Below are 25,691 nucleotides of genomic sequence, written 5' to 3'. Positions count from 1 at the left end.
GCAACCACAAATAAGTGTCACGGTGGGTACACAAAACACACACAAATTTTGAAAAACTTAAACGACAAAAGATAAAGTAACAAAATGAGCTAAATTGACCTTATTGATCTTATATTTTGTCGTTTAGTATATCCGAAAAACTCGTTCATATTTTTCCATACAAATGCAGTAACCTATTAGTGTTATACAGCATAATAGTGTTATACAGTATATTATATTATACATGTTGTGGTTAACAGTATATTAATGTGTTATACAGTATATTATATTATACATGCTGTTTTCAACAGTATATTAAAATGTGTTATACAGTATATTATATTATACATGCTGTTGTTAACAGTATATTAAGGTATTATACATTATATTATACATGCTGTTGTTAACAGTATATTAAGGTGTTATACATTATATCATACATGCTGTAGTTAACAGTATATTAATGTGTTATACAGTATATTATATAAAACATGCTGTGGTTAACAGTATATTAATGTGCTATACAGTATATATTATACATGCTGTGGTTAATAGTATATTAAAATGTGTTATACAGTATATTATATTACACATGCTGTGGTTAACAGTATATTAATGTGTTATACAGTATATTATATAAAACATGCTGTGGTTAACAGTATATTAATGTGTTATAGAGTATATATTATACATATATATATATATATATATATATATATATATATATATATATATATATATATATATATATATATATATATATATATATATATATATACACAGTATATTACTCTGAAAAGAGTTTATACGAGCTATAATATAGCTATTTTAGAAGCTTTCTTGTAACCAACGTGACAAAATAATTTTAAAAATATATACTGACGTACTTGTCATCAGACCCCACAAAATAAAAGTGGTCTTCCTTGTGGACATGGTGCACTGCATCATGATAACTGGCACCACGGTCTTCTGATATACATGTTTTTAGTAGTTGTGTTTTAATCCATACAACTCGTTTTGATGACAACGTTTTAGAATGCCCAGCGGTTTAATGGAAATGAAATGAAATAAAATCGAATACGACATCATTAAAAGATAAAATTTTGTGCATCCTTTATTAAAATCTTGTTATCTGAATGCTAGGCCTACAATGACGTTTTTTGGTGGGTTAGAAACAAAAACCAGACTTGTTCATATACGAAGACGTTTTGATTGATTGGATTCAGGAATGAGACACACAGCTTTTAAAATCACTGCAAAGGTAATCATAAATATGGGCAAAAAGAAATCAATGTATCCATATAATCTCTCTCTCTCTCTCTCTCTCTCTCTCTCTCTCTCTCTCTCTCTCATTAATGGGCAATCACCTGCCACGCTTCTCCTTCGTTGCACAATGCTTGATGCATCATTAAATAACAACAACAACAACAACAACAACAACAATAATAATAATAATAATAATAATAATAATAATAATAATGATAATAATAATAATAAATAATAATAATCATCAACATTATCATCTAAAGCAGTAGCCGCATTTTAAAAACAAGTACGCTTTACAGCAACAGAAGGAATCAAATGCATCATAATATTTTTTATCTCATCGTCGATCATTTAACTCTTGTGGCAATATCCCAACAAAGCAATACGGAGTCTTTAAAAGGTTACTTCCTTACTTATTTAAATTTAATTGTCATAACCTTGCATTATTGATACAAGTTTTGAAGTATGGTGATGTACTTCAGTTTAGTGTGTACCCCTATAAATGAAGCTAATAAGCTCACAAATTCCGAAATTCTCATTAACTTGCACAATGAATAACAAAACGCATTGTTAGTAGAGAACTAAAAGTGGGAAATTGTGACCTAATTTAAAAGCGGAAATTAGTACTCTGTCTGAGCGTAAAGTGTGTGTGTGTGTGTGATTTGGATTTTAACGTAGCTTTAACAATTTTTCAGTCACATCGCTACGATGTCTGCAGTGTGACAGTTTATAGTGACGTCTAGCACTGGGGCATGATGTCACAGACATGTAGCATGATGTCCCACCCAGTCACATTATCCTGACACCAGGCCGACCAGCCCTAACACTAACCTCTTAATGCTGAGCGCCAAGCGAGGCAGCTGTTAGTACCATTTTTGTAAGTCTTTGGTATGGCTCGGCCAGGGATCGAACCCACGACCTCGCACATCCGAAGCGGACTCTCTAACCACTAGACCACCGGCGCGGTCTCTGAGCGTAAAAATCAAGCTAACGAACATCACAGGCAGCAACGTTTGAGAACTGAAGTTAAATGTAGTAATTTAAGATACTAAATGAGGTATAAACCTTGTAGGTTTACACATTAAACGTGCGCTTCACATGAATACCATGTGTGTATGTGTGTGTGTGTGTGTGCTTAGTGTCTATCTCATATATAGGAACTTGCACGTTTTCTACTGAGATTCGAACCCGTGTGTGTGTGTGTGTGACTTTATAGTTCTAGTAAATATGATCTGTTTTAAGTTTGTGTAATGTATTCTTGCCGTCTCAATGATATGTGTAGCTTCTTGCGATAAAATTTTGCCTGTTTTATCTTTCAATAGAATTACATATAAATAGTTTTGTCATTTAAACGGTATCAGTTTGATTAGTTATTACAATCCTTTTTATCCTTTTCTTGGACACAAGTCTTTCGTTCCATAAATGATATGTCTCGCTATAGCGCCAGCGGTGTTGTTCATTGTTTGAATGGCTTCCAAGGAATACTTTTCCTCGAAGAAGTGGTCGTGAAGGCGGGAATACATGTGGATGGCATAGTTCTTGGACCAGTCAAAATGTTCACGATATATTTTATGGAGGTCCTTGGAATTCGGAGTAGCAAAAAGATAGTCAGCAATATGGACCCGATTTTTGGAGTTCCGGGCTAGCTGAAATGGAACCATATTCGAGTGTTTGCTTCCGTCAGCTCGTGTGTAGGTACGATAACTCTCCAGCCAAAGTTTTATAAAGGGCGCATTACGTCGGGCCATAATGAGTGAGTTGGCCACGGTGCCATTCTGTTCTAGACTCACCGTTGCCTCAAAATTACGGAAGACGTCAAGTGACTGCAAGATGATCTCATCTGTGTCGAGGTAAATCCCTCCGTATTCTGCAAAAGACAATGATTAAAATTACAGAGAACACAAAGTTCATCGTCTACATTAGCAATGGTACTTCTTGAGGTGGCTTAACAATTATGTCTTTCATTGGGGTAAAATGTTTTCCTCATATTCAGGCCCGTGCATGGTCGTGTTTTTGTTTGTTTTTGTTTTGTTTTTTTAGTATAGAACAACAGTCATGAGTATGTATGTATGTGTGTGTGTGTGTGTGTGTGTGTGCTTTAGATTTATAACGCAACTTCAACAATTTTAGTCATATCACTACGACGTCAGAAGTGTGGCAGTACAGCACTGGGGCATCATGCCGCAGCCATGTAAGCATCTTGTCCCACCTAGTCACATTATCCTGACACCAGGCCGACCAGTACTAACACTAACCTCTTAATGCTGAGTGCCAAGCGAGGCAGCTGCTAGAACCATTTTATAAGTCTTTGGAGTGACGGGGTTCGAACCCGCGACCTCCCGCCTACAAGTCCGGAGTATCTATCATCACGTGACATGACTTTCTATGGTAATCACAGCTCACATAAACTGGCAGAAAGCCGTGCTTTTCATCGTTACTTGAACATCGAGATAAACATTATTTGTAATACATTCGCTTCATGAATCGCCTAGTGATAGATCCTTGACATATGTAGCTAAGGGACAGAGTATTTACCGCTCTGCCATCTGACTGGTTAATGTTCTTCTAGTTGCGCCCAATCAGACTGTTCGTTTTAATACCTTGGAAGATAATTAGTAAACATCTTAACTCCATCCTCGGGATAAGAATTCTACGACGGACACTAAAAAAACTACGTGTTTGACGCAACGTCTGACTCTCAGGTGGAACTTTTGTATCCTACACCAACGCATGTTAAGGATTCTAGTAGTCTTTCACTTGCGAACAAGTACGCATTTCATACAGTAACACGCGTCTTTCATTGTGTTAACAATTATGTATTTCATTGAGGTAACGCACGTCTTTCACTGTGGTAACATATATTTAATTTGGGTAATACGGGTCTTAAATGTGGTAACAAGTGTGTGTTCACTGAGGTAACGCACGTCTTTCACTGTGGTAACATATATTTAATTTGGGTAATACGTGGTGTCAAGTGTGTATTCACTGAGGTAACGCATGTCTTTCATTGTCGTAACGCGTACGATTTCATTAAGGTAACGTGTTGTTAATTTTGGTAACAAGTACGTATTTCATTATGGTATCATAAATCCCAAGTGGATCAGTGGTTAGCGTACCAGGCTTACGCTCAAAAGTGCGCGGGTTCGAATCCTATCATGGACTAACCTGCGTCAGTTACCGTGGAGTGTCCTTATGCACGGCACATTATTCCAACTGCGTCGGCACAAAATAACCTAAATGTTTTACTGTGCTGTAAAGCACCCAAACCGACCAATGCAATCATTAGGATAACGCGCATCTTTTGATTGTGGTAACAAGTATGGCTTTCATTTGGGAACCCATCTTTCATTGTGGTAAAAGGATGCATTTCATTAGTAGCACCCGTCTTTCATGGAGTATCTGTTTCACTTGGGTAACAGACGTCTTTCACTGTATAACATGCGTGTATCTTGTTAGGGTAACACACATCTTTCATTGTGATAACACATATGTATATCAATTAGATATGAAGTATGCGATTAGAGGATTTTTCTCTTCATGTAATTTCATTATCATGTTTGTACCTCTAAATCCGTGACCTCTCGCGTCTGAGGCGGACGCTCTAACTACTAGGTCACCAGAGCAGTGAAACAGAGAACTGTACATACATGATATGTACAGTGTGGAAATAGAGAATTATCAAATTTATAACGCAAGTGCGTTATAGACTAGAAATGACAAACGAGCACGTACATTTAAGCAGTTAGTCATCACTTATTTTTTGTTTGTTTATTTTACTGCATTAGGTCCGTTTAATAGGAACAAATTATACTGGTTTGTGTACCAGATTTATGTCACAGGCGTTGATGAAATGCAGACCGCGTTTGACATGAAAAGACAAATTATATTCTATCGAAAGTACATGAAATGTTTTTGTTTTACCTGGTTTGTTGCAGTCTTAACAATGAGATCAAACATTTATTCCTGAATAGAACAAAACTGTCAAGATCATTCTTAACTTTCTATTTATGAATTTAAGCCTTGCTCGGGACGAAATACCGAATAGTTAAAACAAATACCAATCAGTCTTTTTTCCCACAGGTTTATGTTTTACAAACCAGGAGTTAATATAACTTTTCAGTTTTGATCTCTGCTCAAATTTTATCCACCTCCCTCCCGCCATCACTCTTGCGTTTGTCCACCAAAAGTGGTAGTTACTGATTCACGAGTCGTTAATGTAAAATAAAAGAGGTCGGAGGTCATTTAAATTTTATCAGGTACTATACACAGAGAACTTCAAGTAAAATAAAAATAAAACTCGGCATTTGTTAAAAACAATCTCAAAACGTTTTTCTTGTGCGCGTACATGTTAATATGTGTATTTCTTTTTCACAAAACCTACTGATTCATTCAGTTTTCTGCCAGACAGATTATTACATATACAGTTTATCAACTGCATTTATCGAGTCGCTTAATTTCAGTCTCTTCATTTGCAATTGGCTAACTAAATAACAATATGGTAAATAAGGAGATGAATTGTTCTGACTAAATAACAATGTGGTAAATAAGGAGATGAATTGTTCTGACTAAATAACAATGTGGTAAATAAGGAGATGAATTGTTCTGACTAAATAACAATGTGGTAAATAAGGAGATGAATTGTTCTGACCTTTCAATGCCTCCAACTTGGCAATATCAGCTTTATGTTCTATGAATGGAATCTTTGTTTTGTAGATCTTTTTCGGCTGCTTCCTTTGAACATGGACAATATTGGACACAATCTGAAGAAAATATTTCCAAAGTGAACCCTGAGGAACGTTATCAGCATGCAAGAGAATTAGGCACGGCTTCTGGATCTTGAAAACGCTCAGAAAACTCAGAAAATGTGTAAATCCGAAATTCATCTTTCCAAACCAAACATAATGAACAATATTCGGAACAGCTTTGCCATCATCGCAGTACCTATCGGTCATGCGGCGGAGGCAACTGTCTTTAAATTGTATTTTAAAGATATATTTCGGCTTCTTAGTAAATAGTGTTCTCATGTTGAGCTTATTCTTATCACACGAAAAGATAATTTGTTTTCTTTGCCGTTCTTTGGTTAAAACATTGTACTTGTGGCAAGGGTCACGGCAGTCTTCGCTCCATATTGTGTTCATACACCGTCTCTGTGGTGGTATTGGCGCCGGTGAGGGAATCTTTAGATCTGAAAATTGATGTTTAGAAAGAGATTCAGCCTTTTAGGCGAGGAGCAGTACGAACTAATAAAAGATTTTAAAAACTCTATACTTGCTTTATGAAGGCTTCGCTTTACAAGTTCGGTTTCACAATTAAAAAAAAATATGAAGGAACATTTATATTTTTATTACGTCTACTTACGTTTTAACATTAGGGTCACGTGAATGTGTAGCTAGTCTCAAGCGTAATAAAACAGACCATATTGTAAACAGCAAATACTGAGAGATGGTTCATACACCCTCCCAAGGACGGAGAATAAACGTCTTTGAAACTGTGTGAATACGTTCCTGTCCATTGATACAGCCAAGTTTATCAAAAGACACGTTTTGTAACAATACACACTTCTCCTGCCAATTCATAACCATTCAATGAAAACCTGGCGTATCTCCCACCCCTTCCACATCAAATGGTGCCAAACAATTAACAAGTTTTCATGGTATGCATCACAGGAGCCATCCATTTAGTACGTACGCAAAAACCTGGCAAAGCTTTACCCCTCCCCCCATACAAATAAGTAATTTTTTTTTACATAACCCCCCATCCTGCGTACGTACGCTTGACACCCCCCCCCCAATTCTATAGAACAGGCTATATTTAATCCACGCAGAAACGGTCAAGGATTAAGAATATTAACGTGTTTAATAAAACAGATAGTAATAAGTTGCGTAACTTTAAAAAGTTTGTCTAAAATTCATACCCCGACTGAACCCAGTCGAACAGATTACGTAGTAGAGAAATTCTTATCGAGGCCCCCCCCCCCATGGTTTCCTATTGATAGTAACAAATAAGCTTCTTTTGAATTCTTCTCCATTCACTTTTACAATGAACGTCTCGATACAATGTAAACTAGAGGAAAACCAAGCAAGGATTGTGCATAACATATGTGCAGTAAATTTGTTATACAGCTTTTGACCCAAAAAATAAGACTTACGACGTATAGCTAAGTAGAGAGACGAATATGAGTCGTTTACGGCATTTACCTCTGATGACGTTTGGCGTTGAAGTCCTCATTGTAACAGTTACCTTCGTATCCACGGGCTTAGGCTGAAGGAATACCTCCTCATGATTATTTGTCCGTCTGTCCGCCATCAATAGCACCAGAAAGGCGGGAATGATGAGTGATGGCAGCCCAAGGATTAACAGCAAAAACTGAATCTTGTTAAACATCCCTGCACGGCGTCCAGTGGAGGGCATGTCTTGAAAGCATCGGCAATCATCGTCGAAAACTGAGCACCACGCTTGAGCAGTTAGACATATGACATTATGTGGTTGGTTTCATATACATTTTCTCGTAGAGACAATACATTGATTATTACGTTTCCCAGGGGCGGAAAATGGGGATGGGAAATAAAGGAGTCGAAACTCGTTTATTTAATTATGTTTGCAACATTTTGAAATTTAAGACTAAATCATCTATTGGAATAGGAGCTTAGTAAAAACATTAGTTTTAAAATGGCAATGCAGCAACTTTGAAAAATAAATATTTTTTATACATAATTTTGAAAATTCTGTCCCTACTTGTGTATGTAGAAAACAATTTGCAATACTTTTCTGGTAAATGTTGTACTTTGTATTTTCTGTCAATAAAGTTTCTGGAAGAGATAAAGACATTATCCGATTTAGTAGTTTTGCTAATTCAGCATGTGTAAGGTTGAAATAGGATCTTTGTTGTTGTTTATTTTTTTTGTGTTAAATTAAAGTATAAAGCAAAAGCGCTTTATGACCAACTGATCTGGCTTAAAACAATGTAAAATATTAAATACATATCCATACCACGCTCAGGGGTCAAGTGTCAGCTGAACATATTCCTGATAATAGGGGCTGGTAAAATACCGATTTTCGAGAAGAAAAAAAAATGGTTTCTACAGTCAACAGATTTTTACAGTCAAATGTAAATTGATCAATTTGTGAAGAATGTTAGACCCTCCCAATCAAACGTCAGATACATGAATTTATAAACAAAAGAAAATGTCTTTTCCTCTCCTTTTTTTAATATAAAACAACAACAACAATAATTCCCTTTAAAAAAAACAAACAACAAAACTAACCAAAAAAAAAACCAAAACAAAAACAAACACCAACCCTCAAAAAACCATAACAACAAAAGAAAAGCAAAATCCGAACAGGTTAAAGTATAAAGAAATTCCGGTTTAAACCTATAACAGTACAATAGGAAATAGAATGATAACATTTCAAATTAAATGCATCTTTGCTAGCCAAGGTTCCGATGTGTTATCCCTGTCTATTTTAATAGATTTTCCTTATGTATTTTAAATCGTTTAGATGTCGAATGTTTGCTCATCTTTCGCAAAGTGCTGACATACATAAAACTTATTTACTATATGCGTTCAAGATTTCGTTTTTTTTTCATCCATATCAGTTAGTTACACGGTACGAAAAAAACTGTATATATTAGAATTAAGAACGAAATAATACTAAACCCCCGTCAGGGACCTCTACACAAAACTGTCACATTAGCAAAACATGCGAGACAATGAAGTTTGCGTTTTATTGATGCATGATTGTGTCAAACATCGGCTGGAATAGGCCGTTAAGAAATATTCCCCGAGGGTATATTTCATTGTCCGGAAAGAAACGATTCGACATCGTTAGTCTTATTTTTGTCTCGACTGTGAACCACAACCAAAAGTTTCAGTTTTCTGGCAGTGATGGTGTCGTCGTCAACAATGTTAAGATTCCACGTTTAAAGTTTTGAAAGTTACATGCCTTTTACGGTAGGAATTGCTGTATTCAACTAAATCTTTGGTATATTATCGTATGTCTATAGTTTGTACCCTAATATGCAAAGTATTCCTAGCACCTGTGTGAGCAGAAATCTACAGGCAAGACACCATGTTCAGGAACACACTTGTTGTGATGATGGTGATCATGATCATGATGGCGACGACGACGATGAGAGCAACAAACACAATAATAATAATAATAATAATAATAATAATAATAATAATAATGATGATGATGATGATGATGATGATGATGATGAAAACGACAACAACGATGATGATGAAGATCATAAACAACAAAAAAGAGAACGTGTAATTATTATTATTATTATTATTATTATTATATGAGGATCTATCAGTGCCAGCAGCCTTTCAATGAACGCAAAGAACAAAAGAAAATAACGAAGTTTGGTGACAGAGCCAGACAACTCAGAAAGATCTGCAAAACAGATTTTAACATCATGCCACCGATTGTACATGGATCAGTGACCAGCGATGATGATGATGATGATGATGATGACGATGATTCTACTACTGATAACAATAATAATAATAATAATAATAATAATAATAATAATAATAATAATAATGACGGTGATGATGATGATGATGATGATAAAAACGACAACAACGATGAAGATGAAGATTATAAACAACAAAAAAGAGAACGTGTAGTCATTTTTACCCCCACTGATGATCACAGTAGGGAAACGTGATTTTAATATTTTACAGTAAGTGCGAATGAATTTCTTTAAAATGCTGAAATATACGAATCGTAATGCCATTGTATACATTGTTAGTTTGATATCCTATCTATGTTAAAACGAACATTTAATTTAAACGAAAATTCTTTATGTGAATTTTATTTCTTCATCATGTATAACACATATCTTTATATATTCATCATTACAGTTTTGAAATGCAATCTTTTATCATGAGATTTAATCTTAACAATGCACCCGTCTAGAACAGGTTTTGTTACATTTTTCGGAAAATTTATTGATATTGGTTTTTCGCATTTATTTTAAATCAATGTAAAGAATGGCGTATTGAATATGAGGTTGTTTTTTTTTTTTGGGGGGGGACATATATTGAATCTGATACTTTTGTAGTCTTTAGTTTATTTACAGGATTTTTTTTTTTAAATACGAACAAATTCCATAATACAGAACTGGAACCGTAAATTCTGAAAACATATTCAAAGTGTTATTGATCGCGCATCTAGTTGAACACCAATTTTCATTTCAAATCAATCCAGCTTTCTTTTGGCCTTATTAAGCAAAAGTAAAGGTTTAATGCGGATTCATTCCCGCGACAGGTAGCATTTGCCAACCAAATACTTTGACGTGTAATTTCTATCACTTCACTAACTGTGCCAATGTGTTGCTATTCAATGAAGAAATGTCCCTATAAGCGGTTTCTTATAATGAAAGATACCAAAACTCCATTGATGATATATTTTCCGAAAGAGATTTTTGTTTTGTGTCACGTCTTAAAATTACAGAGGGACAAAATAATAATAATAATAATAATAATAATAATAATAATAATAATAATAATGATAATAATAATGTCCGACAGGAATCTAAATCGATATATGTGATACATTATCCACGGACTTCACTCAGTAAGCTAATCCGAACACGAAGAGCAGTGAGAAAAAGTTAATAAACTATCAGAAAGTTTGGTTCGCAGATTCTTCTGAGTATAACTGTGCAGGTATTCACTTTGTTTAAATGTCGGGGGAAATTGAAAGAAATGAAGATGCTTTATTTTGAGCTCATTTAAGGCGTAATCTTATTTTTCCGGCGTATTTTGAAAATTCAGAATCAATTCATACAAAATCATACAAAATTATCCCCAATGAATTTGTCTTCTCGAGAAGAAAAAAGAAACGGTTTTAGCTTCAAACACTTACTTCTTTTGGGACAACTTTCCATCACTTTCGGCGTTGTCCTTTGATTTGCGTAAGAAATGTAAAGCACAGGAAAGATTCATGCGGAAACCTCCTCCATCCCACCCACCCCCCAAGAAAAAAAAAACAAAGGCGGAAAAAAGTAATTAGATGACGAGCAACGCAAAGCTATAAATACACCGAGTAAATCTAGTCAAATTATTCAAATTAAGAAATTATATTTAATTGGATGTTAGGAAATTCAGGTGAGCAATGCGGGTGAATAAGTAATATAACAGAACTCGCACAAATTACTGCTGGGTTACCTCCCTTTGATGGTTTCTGGACATAGAACACACTTAATTTTACTATATGCTCTCTACATTTGTTTCTCAATACTGACCTTTCAACTGTGTGACCATCAATACAAATCATATGTTAATCTAAAATACCTTCAAAGATGACTTCACGGTGAAGTTCTTGTCAAAGGTTGACCTGCATTTTTTGAGATGCTAGACTGTCAACAGAGCAGTGTGTAAACAGAACACTTCCAGATCATCACTAAGGCCTAATTACTCACTGTGCACTGTCGCCGAAATACACACGGAAAACCACACCCTGAGCTCATATTATCAAGAATAAACAATTACCTTTAAATCCCTACCAAAAATGTAAAAATGCATAAATATAACTCTTCTACCACCACCTAAAGAGAGTTCAATTTTTTTTTTCTAAAAATAGACTAGAACTACATTCGTGGGCACTGAACTGGAAGTACTAATTGTTACTTGATTCATGACAGGCCCCATTTTTATGCCAATTTTAGTCAAGCTTTTATATTTGCATGCCACACCTATTTCAGCTTTTATACATGAAGTCTTTTTGAATTTCCTCGCAAACAAAACATGTAACACCTGTCAGAAAATATGTAATACAATAAGTTTCACCTTATTCTAGAAAAAAGTAAGATGTAGTTCAGTGAAGTTAAAATGTGTTAGATTGGTGATTTCAAAAAAACATTGAGGTTGCAAGCATGGGAAAAAATATTAAACTTGACAGAGTGACACTCAGAAATGAGAAGTAATGGCCATGTATTAAAGTGATAAATTCATCCTAAAATTATATTAGGTTTCTAGAAGCATATTTAGCCATTTACAGGTTAAATAACTAATTAGGTAGACTATGTATCATAAAGTTTAAGGCAATGTTGGGGCGGTGAGGTTTGATCATTGGTACAAACATTAGTACATACTAGTTTACAGGAAAGTCAAGTGACAATGTACTAAATTAAAATATATTACTATAAGCAATCTTATTCATGAGGGAAATAACAATTTTGGATATTGCAAGTGAATACAGCCAAATGTGGCCACCCAGATCAACTATAGGTACCAATAAATCCTATATCATCAACTAAATGTGAAAATCTCGTCCCCAAAACTTGGTAACAATGATGGAAATTTGCATATGTGGGACATATACACTGTACTTGTTAAGATCAAATGTGCAAACATAATTCAAATGATCTGTTTGAATATTTATAGTGTATTTTTAAGAGTGTTGGTTACCAATTATTAAGTTCATTGATTCAATGGAATCAGATATCAGCTGATGCTACAATACCGCACTCTGTCAAAGTACTAAATTTAAATATGTTACACTCATGATGAAAATAACATTCTGGGATATTTTCAGTGCACACAGCCAGAAATGTGCCTTACAGATTGACTATAGGTACAATGTCAGCCTATATGATGTATTGAATGTGAACTTTTGAAATATATGGATATTTGTGCATGTGGGATATGTAACCATGTTAAGACCAGTTGTACAAAGTAAAATTCAAATAATCTGTTTGAATAATTCTTATGTAATCTTTAGAGTGGCAGTTAACAAATATTATTAGTAATTAATAATGCATAAAGAAAGATGGATCATTGGAATTCCCATAACATCATAAAGGCCACAATGCCGCACTACACCAATCAATATCTTAACCAACCTGAACAATAAAATGGAATGCAGTCAGTTTGTGTTCAACTTACATCATTTTGCTGTTTTCTTACATCCAAAGGTAAATATACCTGGGGAAAGTATATTTTATCCCTTTGACCTGTATTTCATTCTCAGTTTAAAATTATCTAGCAGAGAACTTGAGTAGGCTCTAGTATAAAGTTTTCATCTCTGTCCTCTCACTAAATACCTTATAACTATGTTTATACACAATTACTGAAGACTATACAAGCAGACATGTGTTACTCAGGAAGTAACTCCATCATAAACACGTACATTAACTGCTTGGACCCATAATAAGTAGTTTGAATGACCAATACAAATTATAATTTTGTCTTCGTGTATTTTAAATGAAGGTCTGATTTTGACTTACAAAGATATTTTCTCTGACAAAATGTGACAAATATCTAACACTGGAACTTGTATATGGTGTAGGAATATATTAATGTTGATATCATTTAATATGATTCCCAAAAATATTATATATGTGCATTTTAGGGGATTTTTTTGTAAATTTCATTAAAAAAAATTTTAAATTACTTTTTTATTTTTTTATTTCATTCTTATATGTTTAAAGTCAATATACATAACACATTCAAATTTCACGTGTCTATCATTAATAGTAAAGATTTTATACCAATTTAAACTTTACTCCAATACTGCACTGACAGGACATAGAACACAAATAATTTTACTATATGCTCTGTACATTTGTTTCTCAATACTTACCTTTCAACTGTGTGACAATCAATACAGTTCATATGTTAATCTAAAATACCTTCAAAGATGACTTCACGGTGAAGTTCTTGTCAAAGGTTGATCTTCATTTTTTTTGAGAGGCTGGACTGTCAACAGAGCAGCATGTAAACAGAACATATATTTCACTTCCGGATCATCACCAAGGCCTGTTTACTCACTGTGCACTGTCGCCGAAATACACACGGAAAAGCACCCCATGAGCTCATATTCTCAAGAATAAACAATTACCTTTAAATCCCTACCAAAAATGCATAAATATAACTCTTCTATCACCACCTAAATGAGAGAGGAAAAAATGTTCTAAAAATAGACTAGAATTACATTCGTGGGCACTGAACTGGAAGTACTAATTGTGACCTGATTCCTTCTGTGCAGTAAGGTCTCACTAGATAGTTTCGTATTTTGACACAATGGTTAAGGTAGAATGCATGAACCTAATTATGATATATTATTTATAAATTAACACAGAAGCTAAATCTGTTTATTGGTTTATATTTACTTTGAGTTAGGCTTGAAAATGGGTTGATTTGTTTGGTGAGTACCTGTCACGATTAGACTAGCACTGGAGATCAAATGCGGAGCTTGGGCTGCAAATGAACAGCCGAATTGGCCTACGTATTTACGTATGTCTGCTACAGAGGAAAATTTCCAAAAATTGAGATGGTTGAGGGGTGATGAAAAGTATGCCAATCTGTTATAGTACTAGTGAACTTCCAATAGTTGTATAAGGAATTAACCTGATTGCCGCAGTCAAAATCTCACATGCATGCTTTCTGCAACAAATCATTAGTTTGTTTTTATTTGTATCTTCAGTGTAGAATTATTCTCATTTTTCTGCAAAATGTCATTGTCGGATGAAAATTCACCAGATAAACTGTCTAGTGAGGCCTAAGTCTAGCAAGTCACATTTCAATTAATTTCCCTTTCTCTATATAATGTCGAAGAAAAGATATATAAGATTTATTTTTCCTCCAAGGGCGCAATGAGGCAGCTGAACAGCGATGACCTGGTCGGGTATTGCACTCGCCACCTTAGGATTATGAGTCAGAAGCTTTACCATCTAAGCTACCGCTACAACCATTGATTTGTCTCATCCAAGGAGTGATGTAGATACTTTTTTCTCGGTCTGGTTTTGTGGGTTTCACACCATTTTTCAGCAAATGGTATTCTATACATGGAGCCAAGTATATCTGATGGAGGAAGAGCCCGGAAAAAACCCTTATAAAGAAGCACCGTTCCACGGTACGCTACTTGTAAGCTTTATCACATAACAACGATCACCAAGGCGAGACACGAACCCACGCGAGCAGAGTTGAGATGACAGTGATCTGTAAAGGCGAGTGTCTTAGACGACTGGGTCCCCCGGGGGCCACGATTTTATGTATTATATTACTTAAAATTGTAGACAGGTATTGTAGTTGTATAGGCTTTTACTCTTGAAAACACACACACACACACACACACACACACACATGCACGCACACATTTAACATGAATTCCGTTTTAGTTACGAAATATATTGGAATACTACTCTCAGTGCATGCTTCTAAAACGATATATTGTTAATGATGCACAAAAAGGAAGATCATGCAGACATGCTGCTTTTCTGAATATTTCTTTCTTAGAATAACTTTCCATTAATTTTAACATGCCACAAATTTCCACTTGACCATATCTGTGAAATAAGCTTTGAATATGGGGAGTGTTTCAATCTGCTGGGACTTCATATAGAGTGAGACACAGCTTTGGAGCGGGATTACCGACATAATTCTATCCGTGTATTTTCAACTCTTCCTTGACGCATTATTGCAAATAGCTGCTTGCAAGTGCTACTTTCATAATCATATCCATGTATATTGTATTCTTCATCGATGCAGATTGTACGTGGCAGTTTACACGTGCTACTTTCCTTCTTCATTATTGTCAGTGGCTGCTTGCAAGTGCTACATTCATAATCCTAGTCATTAATTTTCTATTCTTTATTGATGGAAGCTGTTAATGGCTGCTTGCAAGTGCTTAGATCTACATTCCTTCTGCGTCATTGTGTCTTTCAGTTTGCCAGCTACTGAACCGATTCTCAAGTTTGTCGGATGGCAAACGCTGTCAGTTATTACAAGTTTTTGTATATTCTGTTTATAAAGTTGCTATATTACAATTACATCATTCCAACTGTTGTTTTCATACAGATTTGGTCATACAACAATGTAAATACTAAGTTTCATCAGTATCGTCTTTGTTGTCCAACTGGTGTCACCATCTGTTGTCATAATGGCATTATGACAACAGACGGCGCTCTAAATTTCTAAACTTTTTCCTTTATCAGAAATAATTAATGCTCCCCACGGAGCTTTACGGCATTCATTTTGTGTCTATAAACGTTGTAACTCTTTCAGTCCGTTTTTTAATCGTTCTTTAAAACTGTGTGCTTTCTGGAAGATTTAAGTGATTTATAGCACCTTACGAAAACAAAAACGCAAACAATACAGTTAGGTGGTCCATCTTCTTAAACCACGGTTTTGAAGCACTTATGTATTTACTTTCGCCGTTTAAGAAATCTACTTTTTAGTGATATGTCTCATTACTTTTGAAACATAAGTTTTTGTTTTTTTTAGCAAAGTAAGGATCAGAAATGACAACGATATATTCCCTCGTACTCTTCTTAACGAGCTTTTCATCAGACGACCCCTGCTTGTAAGGATCGTATTTGTACAACACCCATTTTGACGCACCTCACAGACATACCTCACATACGTCTATATCCTGTGATACTGTTGTACATAAGCTCCGGCGGAAATAATATATTTCAGATCAACATCAATAGCACATAAAAATGTTTATAGGTAAAATGACATTTATAAAAATTAAGCATCCTAAAGGTTTTCTTATTCTTTTTCTTAACCTTCATTTTGGAACATATTTTGTCGCAAAAGCCATCAAAGTGTGGAAAATCATGTTCGTATCATGATAAAAATATCTACTTGCGATTCTAAGAAGATTAGATTTAGTGTGCAATTATTTTCCAATACGTAATTTGCATTGTTAATGGGCAGAACATCAGCGTTGGAATCTATTTCTTTTTTTAAAAAACAGCCGTAAAACTGGTTTGCACCTTTTAAAACTTTTGTCCTTAAACGTGCAAATAATCAGAGACAAAAGATATGTTGCAGGAGATTTTACTTTTATTTACTGTAATTCTTCCCATTATCAAACCAATTAAAATAATAAATTGGTTCAAGAATTTTTTTTGAAAAATATAAATATATCACCTTTAGGTTATAATTATTCAGCTGCTCTTTGTCACATTAAAGAATTTCTAAAATATAAATGTAGTGACGCATAATTCCGACTTATTAAGCGTGCTGCTCCTTGAAATATAAAAGTAGTTTAGTGAATTATCTATGATCACAGAGAGAGAGAGAGAGAGAATGCTCCAAAACTGCATATTTAATAAAGTTATTGTAATTGTATATATGAATCCCGAGTCGATGAGCGTGTTTTAAGATAGTCTTATGGTCTTTCCTTTAGCAAGTATCAACGTGAGAAAAAACTTTACGGATCTTACTCGATAATTGTACAGGATAGAATTTTGCTGATCACTGTCTTTTTATTTGGTTTGATTTTATTTAATTACCTACATGTGTCATGGGGGCCGTCCATTTAGTACGTACGCATGGAGGGGGAGGGGGTTTACCCAAATGCATACGCTTGCGTATGGGGTGGGTGGGTGGGTCTACTGATAATGTAGGTACACATAGGAAACGGGGTGGGGGTGGGGCTGAAACCTCGATAGTAATTTGTCTAATACGTAACCTGTTCGACTGGGTTCAGTCAGCATTTGAATTTTAGCGGATACTAGACAAACTTTTTAAAGCTACGCAGATTATTTCTTTGATGCAGCCAGAGATTCAACGTCGGTGGACTATCTGTTTTTATTAAACACGTTAATATTAATCCTTGATCGTTTCTGCGTGGATTAAATATAGGCCTTTCTATATAATGCGTGTGGTGGGGGTGCATCAAGCGTACGTACGCAAGTGGGGTGTGTGTGTAAAAAATATGCATGTGTACAGTGAGGGTGGGAAGGGTCAAGCTTTCCCAGATTTTTGCGTACGTACTAAATGGACGGCCCCTGGGTAGCTGAGGGTATTTTGGGACAATCTTTTGCTGTTCAGGGTTAGTCATGGGGTCTTTCATTGGCGATAATTACCAACACGGGGAAAAACTCTCCGATTCTACTCGATAATTATACAATGCCGGATTTTATTGATCGCTGTCTTTTTTAAGGTTTGATTCAATATAACTGTGTACATGTATCCTGGGTAGGTGAGAGTGTTTTCGGACAGTCGTGTGCTAGTCCCATGACTTTCAGAGCAATAGGCAGACAAATTAAACTGTTGGATTCTAATTCATGCGTAAATTGCTGGAAATAATCAAATATAAAATTGCTGGGAAAATTTAGGGAGGCAAACAAGTGTTCAAAAACATTGCCTAAACTTTTAGAACACTTTTTGCTTTAATATTTTTCAAAAGAATAGCCTATGGAAAGCTTGAGGAAGCACACAAATTATGGTCAACACGTATTGGTTGCTTGACTTGGTATTAGGAACCGACAGTCTACCATTTTTTCTGCCAAATGGCTTGTCAAATGGTCAAATGCAGGAACAGGTTGCAGATGTGTCTTAGGTATATTCTGATTGGGATTTCCTACCATTTGACAAGTGTGACAAGATCTATGGTGCTTATAAACATCACTTTAATTTTCGGCAAATAAAAATGATTCGGGATCTTGTGATAAGTCTTACTGACACCAAAATAACCAGCTTAAGGAGTTTTATGGGCTAGACTATGAATTTCCTGTCTATATGACTTAGGAACAACAATTTGATTGCTCACTGACCACTCGTCACCAGCAGGTATATCATGTGGTTTCCATTTTTTCATAATGACCCAATTTTTCACATAGTAACAAACTGGTACTTGTGTGGATTCAATTTCTGAAACCCAGTCTTGTGTCTTCTCTGAGGAATAGTACTTGGGGGCCCTTAACTAACATTAAAATGTCTTGCATGCTTATTAAGTAGCTGTTACTTTCCGCTCAGATATCTTACTACTGCAGTCAGAAGTTGGCTTGTGGTTTTTATTATTCTGTGAAGAAACAATTCACAAACTTACTTATGAATCTCTCTCTCTCTCTCTCTCTCTCTCTCTCTCTCTCTCTCTCTGCTGAGTGATTAAGACATTTAAATTATGAAATTTACCTTATTCATTGTTCCAAGGCAATAGGAATAAGAGGTCAAATTAAAAATTTCATCTCTGGTTCATAAATATAATAGTTTTGTGAATGTCAAAGCATTATAAACAATTTTTTTAGCAAAAACATAAAATATATAATCCTTTTAAAGATTATTTTCCTCATAGCAAGAGCAAAAACATATTTTATTGCCCGCAAAATATCTCCAAAAAGTGATATTCGTGTACCGCGTATATATTGAACACAGATCCAGCAATGGAATGTTTTTTTTAGAATGAATTCTTGAAACAGTTCCTAGGGAATATAACCTGACTGTTCTTCAGGCATAATTTACAAATGTATGTGGTACCCAAAAGGAAATGTGTCTCAGCCAATCCAGAATTTACAATTTTAATTCCTCAGAATTTGCAATAATGAGCGTATGTCCAATCCAAAAGCCAAATTGTGTGAAAAGCTTGTCTTTATTCATGTCTTATTCATGTAAAAGTGAAAAACAAAAGCGATTGGCAAATAAATCTATAAGAACAATGTAACAAGACAATCCAGGTATTTGTTCCTTATAATTGCCTACCTTTATGATAATTTTTGTTTTAGACTTATTCTTCTATCAATATGGATTTTATGAATGCCGGTTTACATTAAATATTTATTTTTATTTTATGCTAAGCAGTGAATTACTTGATTTTCTAATTAAAATAATATTGACATTTCACTGCAGTGAAAAAATAACAATATTTTTTCACTGCAGGAACTACTTTTTGGGGTCAGAACATACTTACCTCCCTTTGATTTTCTGTCGGTGAACTACTTTTAACTTATGTACATGTCATTGTCATTATTAATAATCCATGTCTGTTATCCTTGAAACTTCTAGTTTGTTATTCTGGAAATATCAGTTAATTTTTATCACACTGATGTGGAACTAATTTTGTGCGCAGGTACGCATAGCACAGCAGAATATGTACGGTAAACAGCTGACATTACTGTATGAAATCTGCTAATTTACTGTGTCACAAACTTTAGATAGCCAACTTATGTGAGCATAAAATAAAAAGAATATTTGCTTGAAACGAGTGAATAACGGATACATTTCATCTTGAGGGTGAAAAACTCTAGTATTTGCACTCGCGGCTTCGCCACTCGTGAAAATACTGAGTTTTTCATCCACTCAATGAAATATATCCGTTTTTCACTCGTTTCAAGCAAACATCCTCTATTTCTCTAATATTTCCGATGAAAAGTTAAACACAGGACTGTGCATAGCTTTTACTTATTTATTTTGTTTAATTGCATAGTTGTATTGTGCTGATCTTTTTTGTGTCATGACAATATTAACTTAATATTTTAAGTATGATAAAATAATGATAAACTCACAGACAAATGAAGATGTTTATGTGGGGGAGGAGGATGGATTCTACAACAGCCTGAGCTGTGAGTACCTTAAAAACGTTTAATTTTTTTTAAGTATAAATTATGTGGGGTGGGTGGGTCTTACTCTTCTAACAGAAAACAATAACATCTGTTGAAATTACATGTACAGATTTGCATTAATCTTTTTAACTACTACATTAATTTCATATCCAAATGTATCAAGCAAGTTTGGTTCTGTGTTGTAGCAGTAATAATAAAAATAAGTTGAGCTGGTTACCGGTAGCGGTAGCAACGTTATTTATATTCAGTGTATTATATTTTTATAATTGCTACAAAAGGAGTCTTGATGTTTTATGTGTGAAGTACCATACAATCAATCATCTTATCTGTAATACACATTTCGCTACATATATGGATGAATACGATTTTAAATAATAAATCCGCAGTTTACTGCGGATTAACTGTAAAAATTAATTTCATAGTACTGAGAGGATAAACAGAAACATCAGTTCTGTAATGTACTCACTCTCTCTCTCTCTCTCTCTCTCTCTCTCTCTCTCGTTAATAAACAAGAAAGAGAAAGTATGGCCTTGAAATGCAATTCGCTCAAACCATATGAAATCTTTACTGATACTAAAAACAGAATTTGCACTGCACTCTAAAATGATAAACATGCTCTAAACTGATAGCATTGTGTATGAGAATATATAAACAAATTGTGACCTTAATCCTTGCTTGTAAGCGGCTACCCCATTCTGCCACCGTGCGGCAGCGGTAAATTACACGTACAAAATGTCCAAATAAAAATGGGGTGGGAAGGGTCAGCAGAAATATAACATTGTGTAAATACATATAATTGTATTTGATATATTTAATTTGTTTTGTGCTTCTTTCAGGCCACCTCTTCCGAATGTTAATACTCTGAGAAATCAGCTGACTGTAATGCGGTGATATAATTCGAATGATATTTTAAATAAGACGCTCCAAACATGCCGTAAAGTGGTGTAACCTCTTGTTGCTAGAGTCAGAGGAGTAGTCGTATTGTAAGAAATGGACGTGTCACAGCGCCATCTGTTGTCATAATGAGGCATTATTTATTGCTAACTTCCGTGATGCTAACTTGCAGCGTGCTTGATTCTACATTATACTCAAGATTTTAGAAGGCGCAACATGTGTAACTTGTGATATAGGACGTTTATAAATAAAATATTAAAACTTGTAATAACTGACATAGCGTTGCCATACGACAAACTACAGTATCAGTTCAGTAGTTGGCAAATTGCAAGATATAATGACGCAGAAGGAAAGTAGATCTAAACACTTGCAAGCAGCCATTTACAGCTTGCATCAATGAAGAATAGAAAGTTCATGACTAGAATTATGAATGTAGCACTTGCAAGCAGCCATTGACAATAATGAAGAAGGAAAGTAGCACTTGCAAACTGCCACGTACAATCTACATAAATGAAGAATACAATATGCATGGATATAATTATGAAAGTAGCACTTGCAAGTAGCCATTTACAATAATGTATCAAGGAAGATTAGAAAATACACACATAGAATTATGGCGGTAATCCCGCTCCATGCACAGCACGTAGAGTATCATACAATATTCATTATTCTTTGCATGAAAAGAACGCTCGCCAGTACCTACCCGTGGGTCGATGGTTCTTCCTCCAACAAATATCCTAACCGGCAGGTGTGGCCAATAATGCCCTGAAAAAAGGTGTTAAAACCAAAACAATAATTCATCAGTCTTTCATGAACTTATGAATTTAGAGACGTTTTGTTTCCATCACCCTTGACATAAAACTATTCTTTGACATCTGAGGAAATAGCTGTATTTGGTTGAACATTCTTAGAGTATTTTAAGGCAAGTTCTATTATGATAAATTCCATTATTAAAACTCTGTAGCAACCATTCTTTCAAATCTCCCACAAAAATAGAAAGGTAAAATTTTAGTCAAAGAATTGGAGGAAATATTGCAGTGGTTCTTAACCCTGAATCAGAGCTGGGTTGCCATATTGTTTTGAGTTGGTTGCCGCGATCGAACCGTAATAGTTTTAAATTTACTAGCCAAGTGGGTCTTCGAGATCAGCCTTAATAATCTGAAATGTGTGTACCCAAGTGTTTTTTTAGCATTTGATGTGTGGCGAGGCTAACACCACATACCTAATCTGGGAAGCCGCCTAAAACGGTTAAATACCGCAAATTTATTGTTTCAGAATCTACAAATATGGATATCTTGGTTGCCAAGACAGCCAGGTGAGAAACAGATTTCACTCCTTCTTCATAAGCCACTTCATTTTTGATGTTATCAAACTTTCAAGAAATGTTTCGTATGGCGTCCACAGCAACCAGACATATTTGACATCAACCAGGTGAATTGCCACGTGATCATATTACGCGAAATCAAGCTCTATTTTTAGACAAGAAACGCCCTACATACGTCGAAGTTTGATCATCTTTAAATGCGCTTTTCAGCCTATTAGACTGAACACAGGCTTCATTTTAAAATGTTCCGACATTTCAAATCAAACCGAGAAAACGAAAAAAGAATTTTGGGGAAACATTTATGCAGCTGTCATGTATATTTAATTGTCATTGTTTCTTTTTTGTTTACTAAATGCTATGGGTCATGTAAAATTGTATTTTGTAGCTGACCTTGTCCAAGACCAAATTCATTAACCATCTGACCAAATTCATTATTTTGGTATATTATGCAAACAACCAATACATAGCTGGTATTTCCTCTATGAGTGTAGTTTAATATTAAGATCATTATCAACAGAAGTAAATATTTTATTTTGGTCTGAGTCAAGGACCTTGTGTTTACCGTGTTTTCTTTTAAGTATAAGTTTAGTAACAGACCTTCTAATTATAACTAAGATTTTTCTAGCAATGAACGGCTGGCTCTCGTTCGGGTTATTTTTTTGTGTCTTAGATTTTTGTGAGATATAATCTTGTTTACATAAAAAATTATTTACTCATGCGTTAACACCTGGGCAAATATCACTGTTGTGTACTGTATTTTGATGTGGAATCATTCAAATTATCCTTCTCTGGAAATACAGAGTGCGCTAATATAATATTATTGGAAAGAGGCATCAAATAATAATTATATGAATTTAAACGAGGAAAACTTGGATTATATATTACTGTGATTCAACAAAAGACTGTTGGCATATCATTGGCATATCATTACAATTCAGGCCATTGGTACATCAAGACATTAGCGACCGACCACTCTTGGAACATCAATACCTTCAGCGTTGGAAATTATTTGGAATACCCCTAAAGTTTATTCAAAACTTTATTCATTAGGACTTGTGTTAGAAATTATAGGATTACTTTGGGTTTAATTAGAAACACCATAAGTTACTTTTACATTTTCAGTTTGTATAATAGGGATTGAAATATTTGTTGAATTTACAACACCTGTTGGTTTTCGCTCTTTTCTATTGCTTATTTTAAGACCATAGATTCGTAATACAGTAGTATTCGTTTAAAATAGGGAAAACAAATTTCGGCAGACTAGACAATACTAGCTTCTGAGTGTGCAATAAATAAATTACAAAATATATTTTAAAAAATAAAAAAGAGTTATCGATCCATGAAATGAATATGACCAAACGAAGCTATCGTTTTGTTGGAACATCTGATGTAAGGACAAGCTGTTTACTCTATAACCCAAATTATAACCACCACTCACACACACCGAAGTAAGGACAAGCTATGTACTCTATAACCCAAATTATAACCGTTACTCATACACATCTGATGTAAGGACAAGCTGTGTACTCTATAACCCAAATTATAACCACCACTCACACACACCTGAAGTAAGGACAAGCTGTGTACTCTATAACCCAAATTATAACCATCACTCATACATATCTGAAGTAAGGACAAGCTGTGTACTCTATTACCCAAATTATAACCATCACTCATACATATCTGAAGTAAGGACAAGCTGTGTACTCTATAACCCAAATTATAACCATCACTCACACACACCTGAGGTAAGGACAAGCTGTGTACTCTATAACCCAAATTATAACCATCACTCATACATATCTGAAGTAAGGACAAGCTGTGTACTATATAACCCAAATTATAACCATCACTCACACACATCTGAAGTAAGGACAAGCTGTGTACTCTATAACCCAAATTATAACCATCACTCATACACATCTGAAGTAAGGACAAGCTGTGTACTCTATAACCCAAATTATAACCATCACTCACACACACCTGAAGTAAGGACAAGCTGTGTACTCTATAACCCAAATTATAACCATCACTCATACATATCTGAAGTAAGGACAAGCTGTGTACTGTATAACCCAAATTATAACCATCACTCACACACATCTGAAGTAAGGACAAGCTGTGTACTCTATAACCCAAATTATAACCATCACTCATACACATCTGAAGTAAGGACAAGCTGTGTACTCTATAACCCAAATTATAACCATCACTCACACACACCTGAAGTAAGGACAAGCTGTGTACTATATAACCCAAATTATAACCATCACTCACACACATCTGAAGTAAGGACAAGCTGTGTACTCTATAACCCAAATTATAACCATCACTCATACACCAAACAAAAGGAAATAAAATGTATTTTAACAATAGATAAAATATACAAGGTCTTTTTTAAATAGCCAGTATAACCAGTCAGAAAAATAGGGAAAATTCTTTAGCTTTAAAAATATCTTTGTGTTTAAAAAAAGACACGTAACTATAAAGCGCCAACTTAAAACAAAAATGAAAATGTGTGCAATTATTTTTCTTACTTTCATATTGTCATGTATGAGGTTCTAAAAAAAGTAATAAAAATGGAACATTAACATTGGTGTTATGCGTGAAAATAAGCTACAATTATGCTTATATTGCTCTTGCTTACATAATTTGCCTTGCGGCAGTATTCTGAGTACACAGGCCTTAATTATGGTAAATTAAAAATATTGTAACACAGAAGAGCAGTCAACTTTAATTGAAAACCGTTGCATTAAGTGAAATAAATATATAACGAAAATGTTTCTTTTCATTCATGTGTAATGAAAGTAAGAAATAAATGATGACAAAGCAAATTCGCTTTCTACCACATTTTAGTGTTAAAATAGTAAGAAAACATTTTAACCTATGATTTCCATGAACTCCATCTGTTCCATCAAT

General features: G+C 34.7%; 1 protein-coding gene across 1 annotated transcript; it reads right to left on the bottom strand.

The window, feature by feature from the left end:
- Positions 1-1,064: 1,064 nt before the first annotated feature.
- On the bottom strand, positions 1,065-7,706 carry LOC149796218 (uncharacterized). The gene is made up of 3 exons (XM_089966173.1): positions 7,443-7,706; positions 5,894-6,430; positions 1,065-3,112 (listed from the first exon to the last, which is right to left on the bottom strand). Exons 1-3 carry the CDS (start codon positions 7,654-7,656, stop codon positions 2,631-2,633), a joined length of 1,233 nt encoding a protein of 410 aa, XP_089822299.1. The 5' UTR covers positions 7,657-7,706; the 3' UTR covers positions 1,065-2,630.
- Between the last annotated feature and the right edge of the window lie 17,985 nt (positions 7,707-25,691).

Source organism: Sinohyriopsis cumingii, chromosome 7, assembly GCF_028554795.1.
Source record: "Sinohyriopsis cumingii isolate HCF-2022 chromosome 7, ASM2855479v2, whole genome shotgun sequence".
NCBI classification, from domain to species: Eukaryota; Metazoa; Mollusca; class Bivalvia; order Unionida; family Unionidae; genus Sinohyriopsis; species Sinohyriopsis cumingii.
Note: the sequence above shows the minus strand (reverse complement) of the source record. Positions and strands in the feature narration are given on the sequence as shown.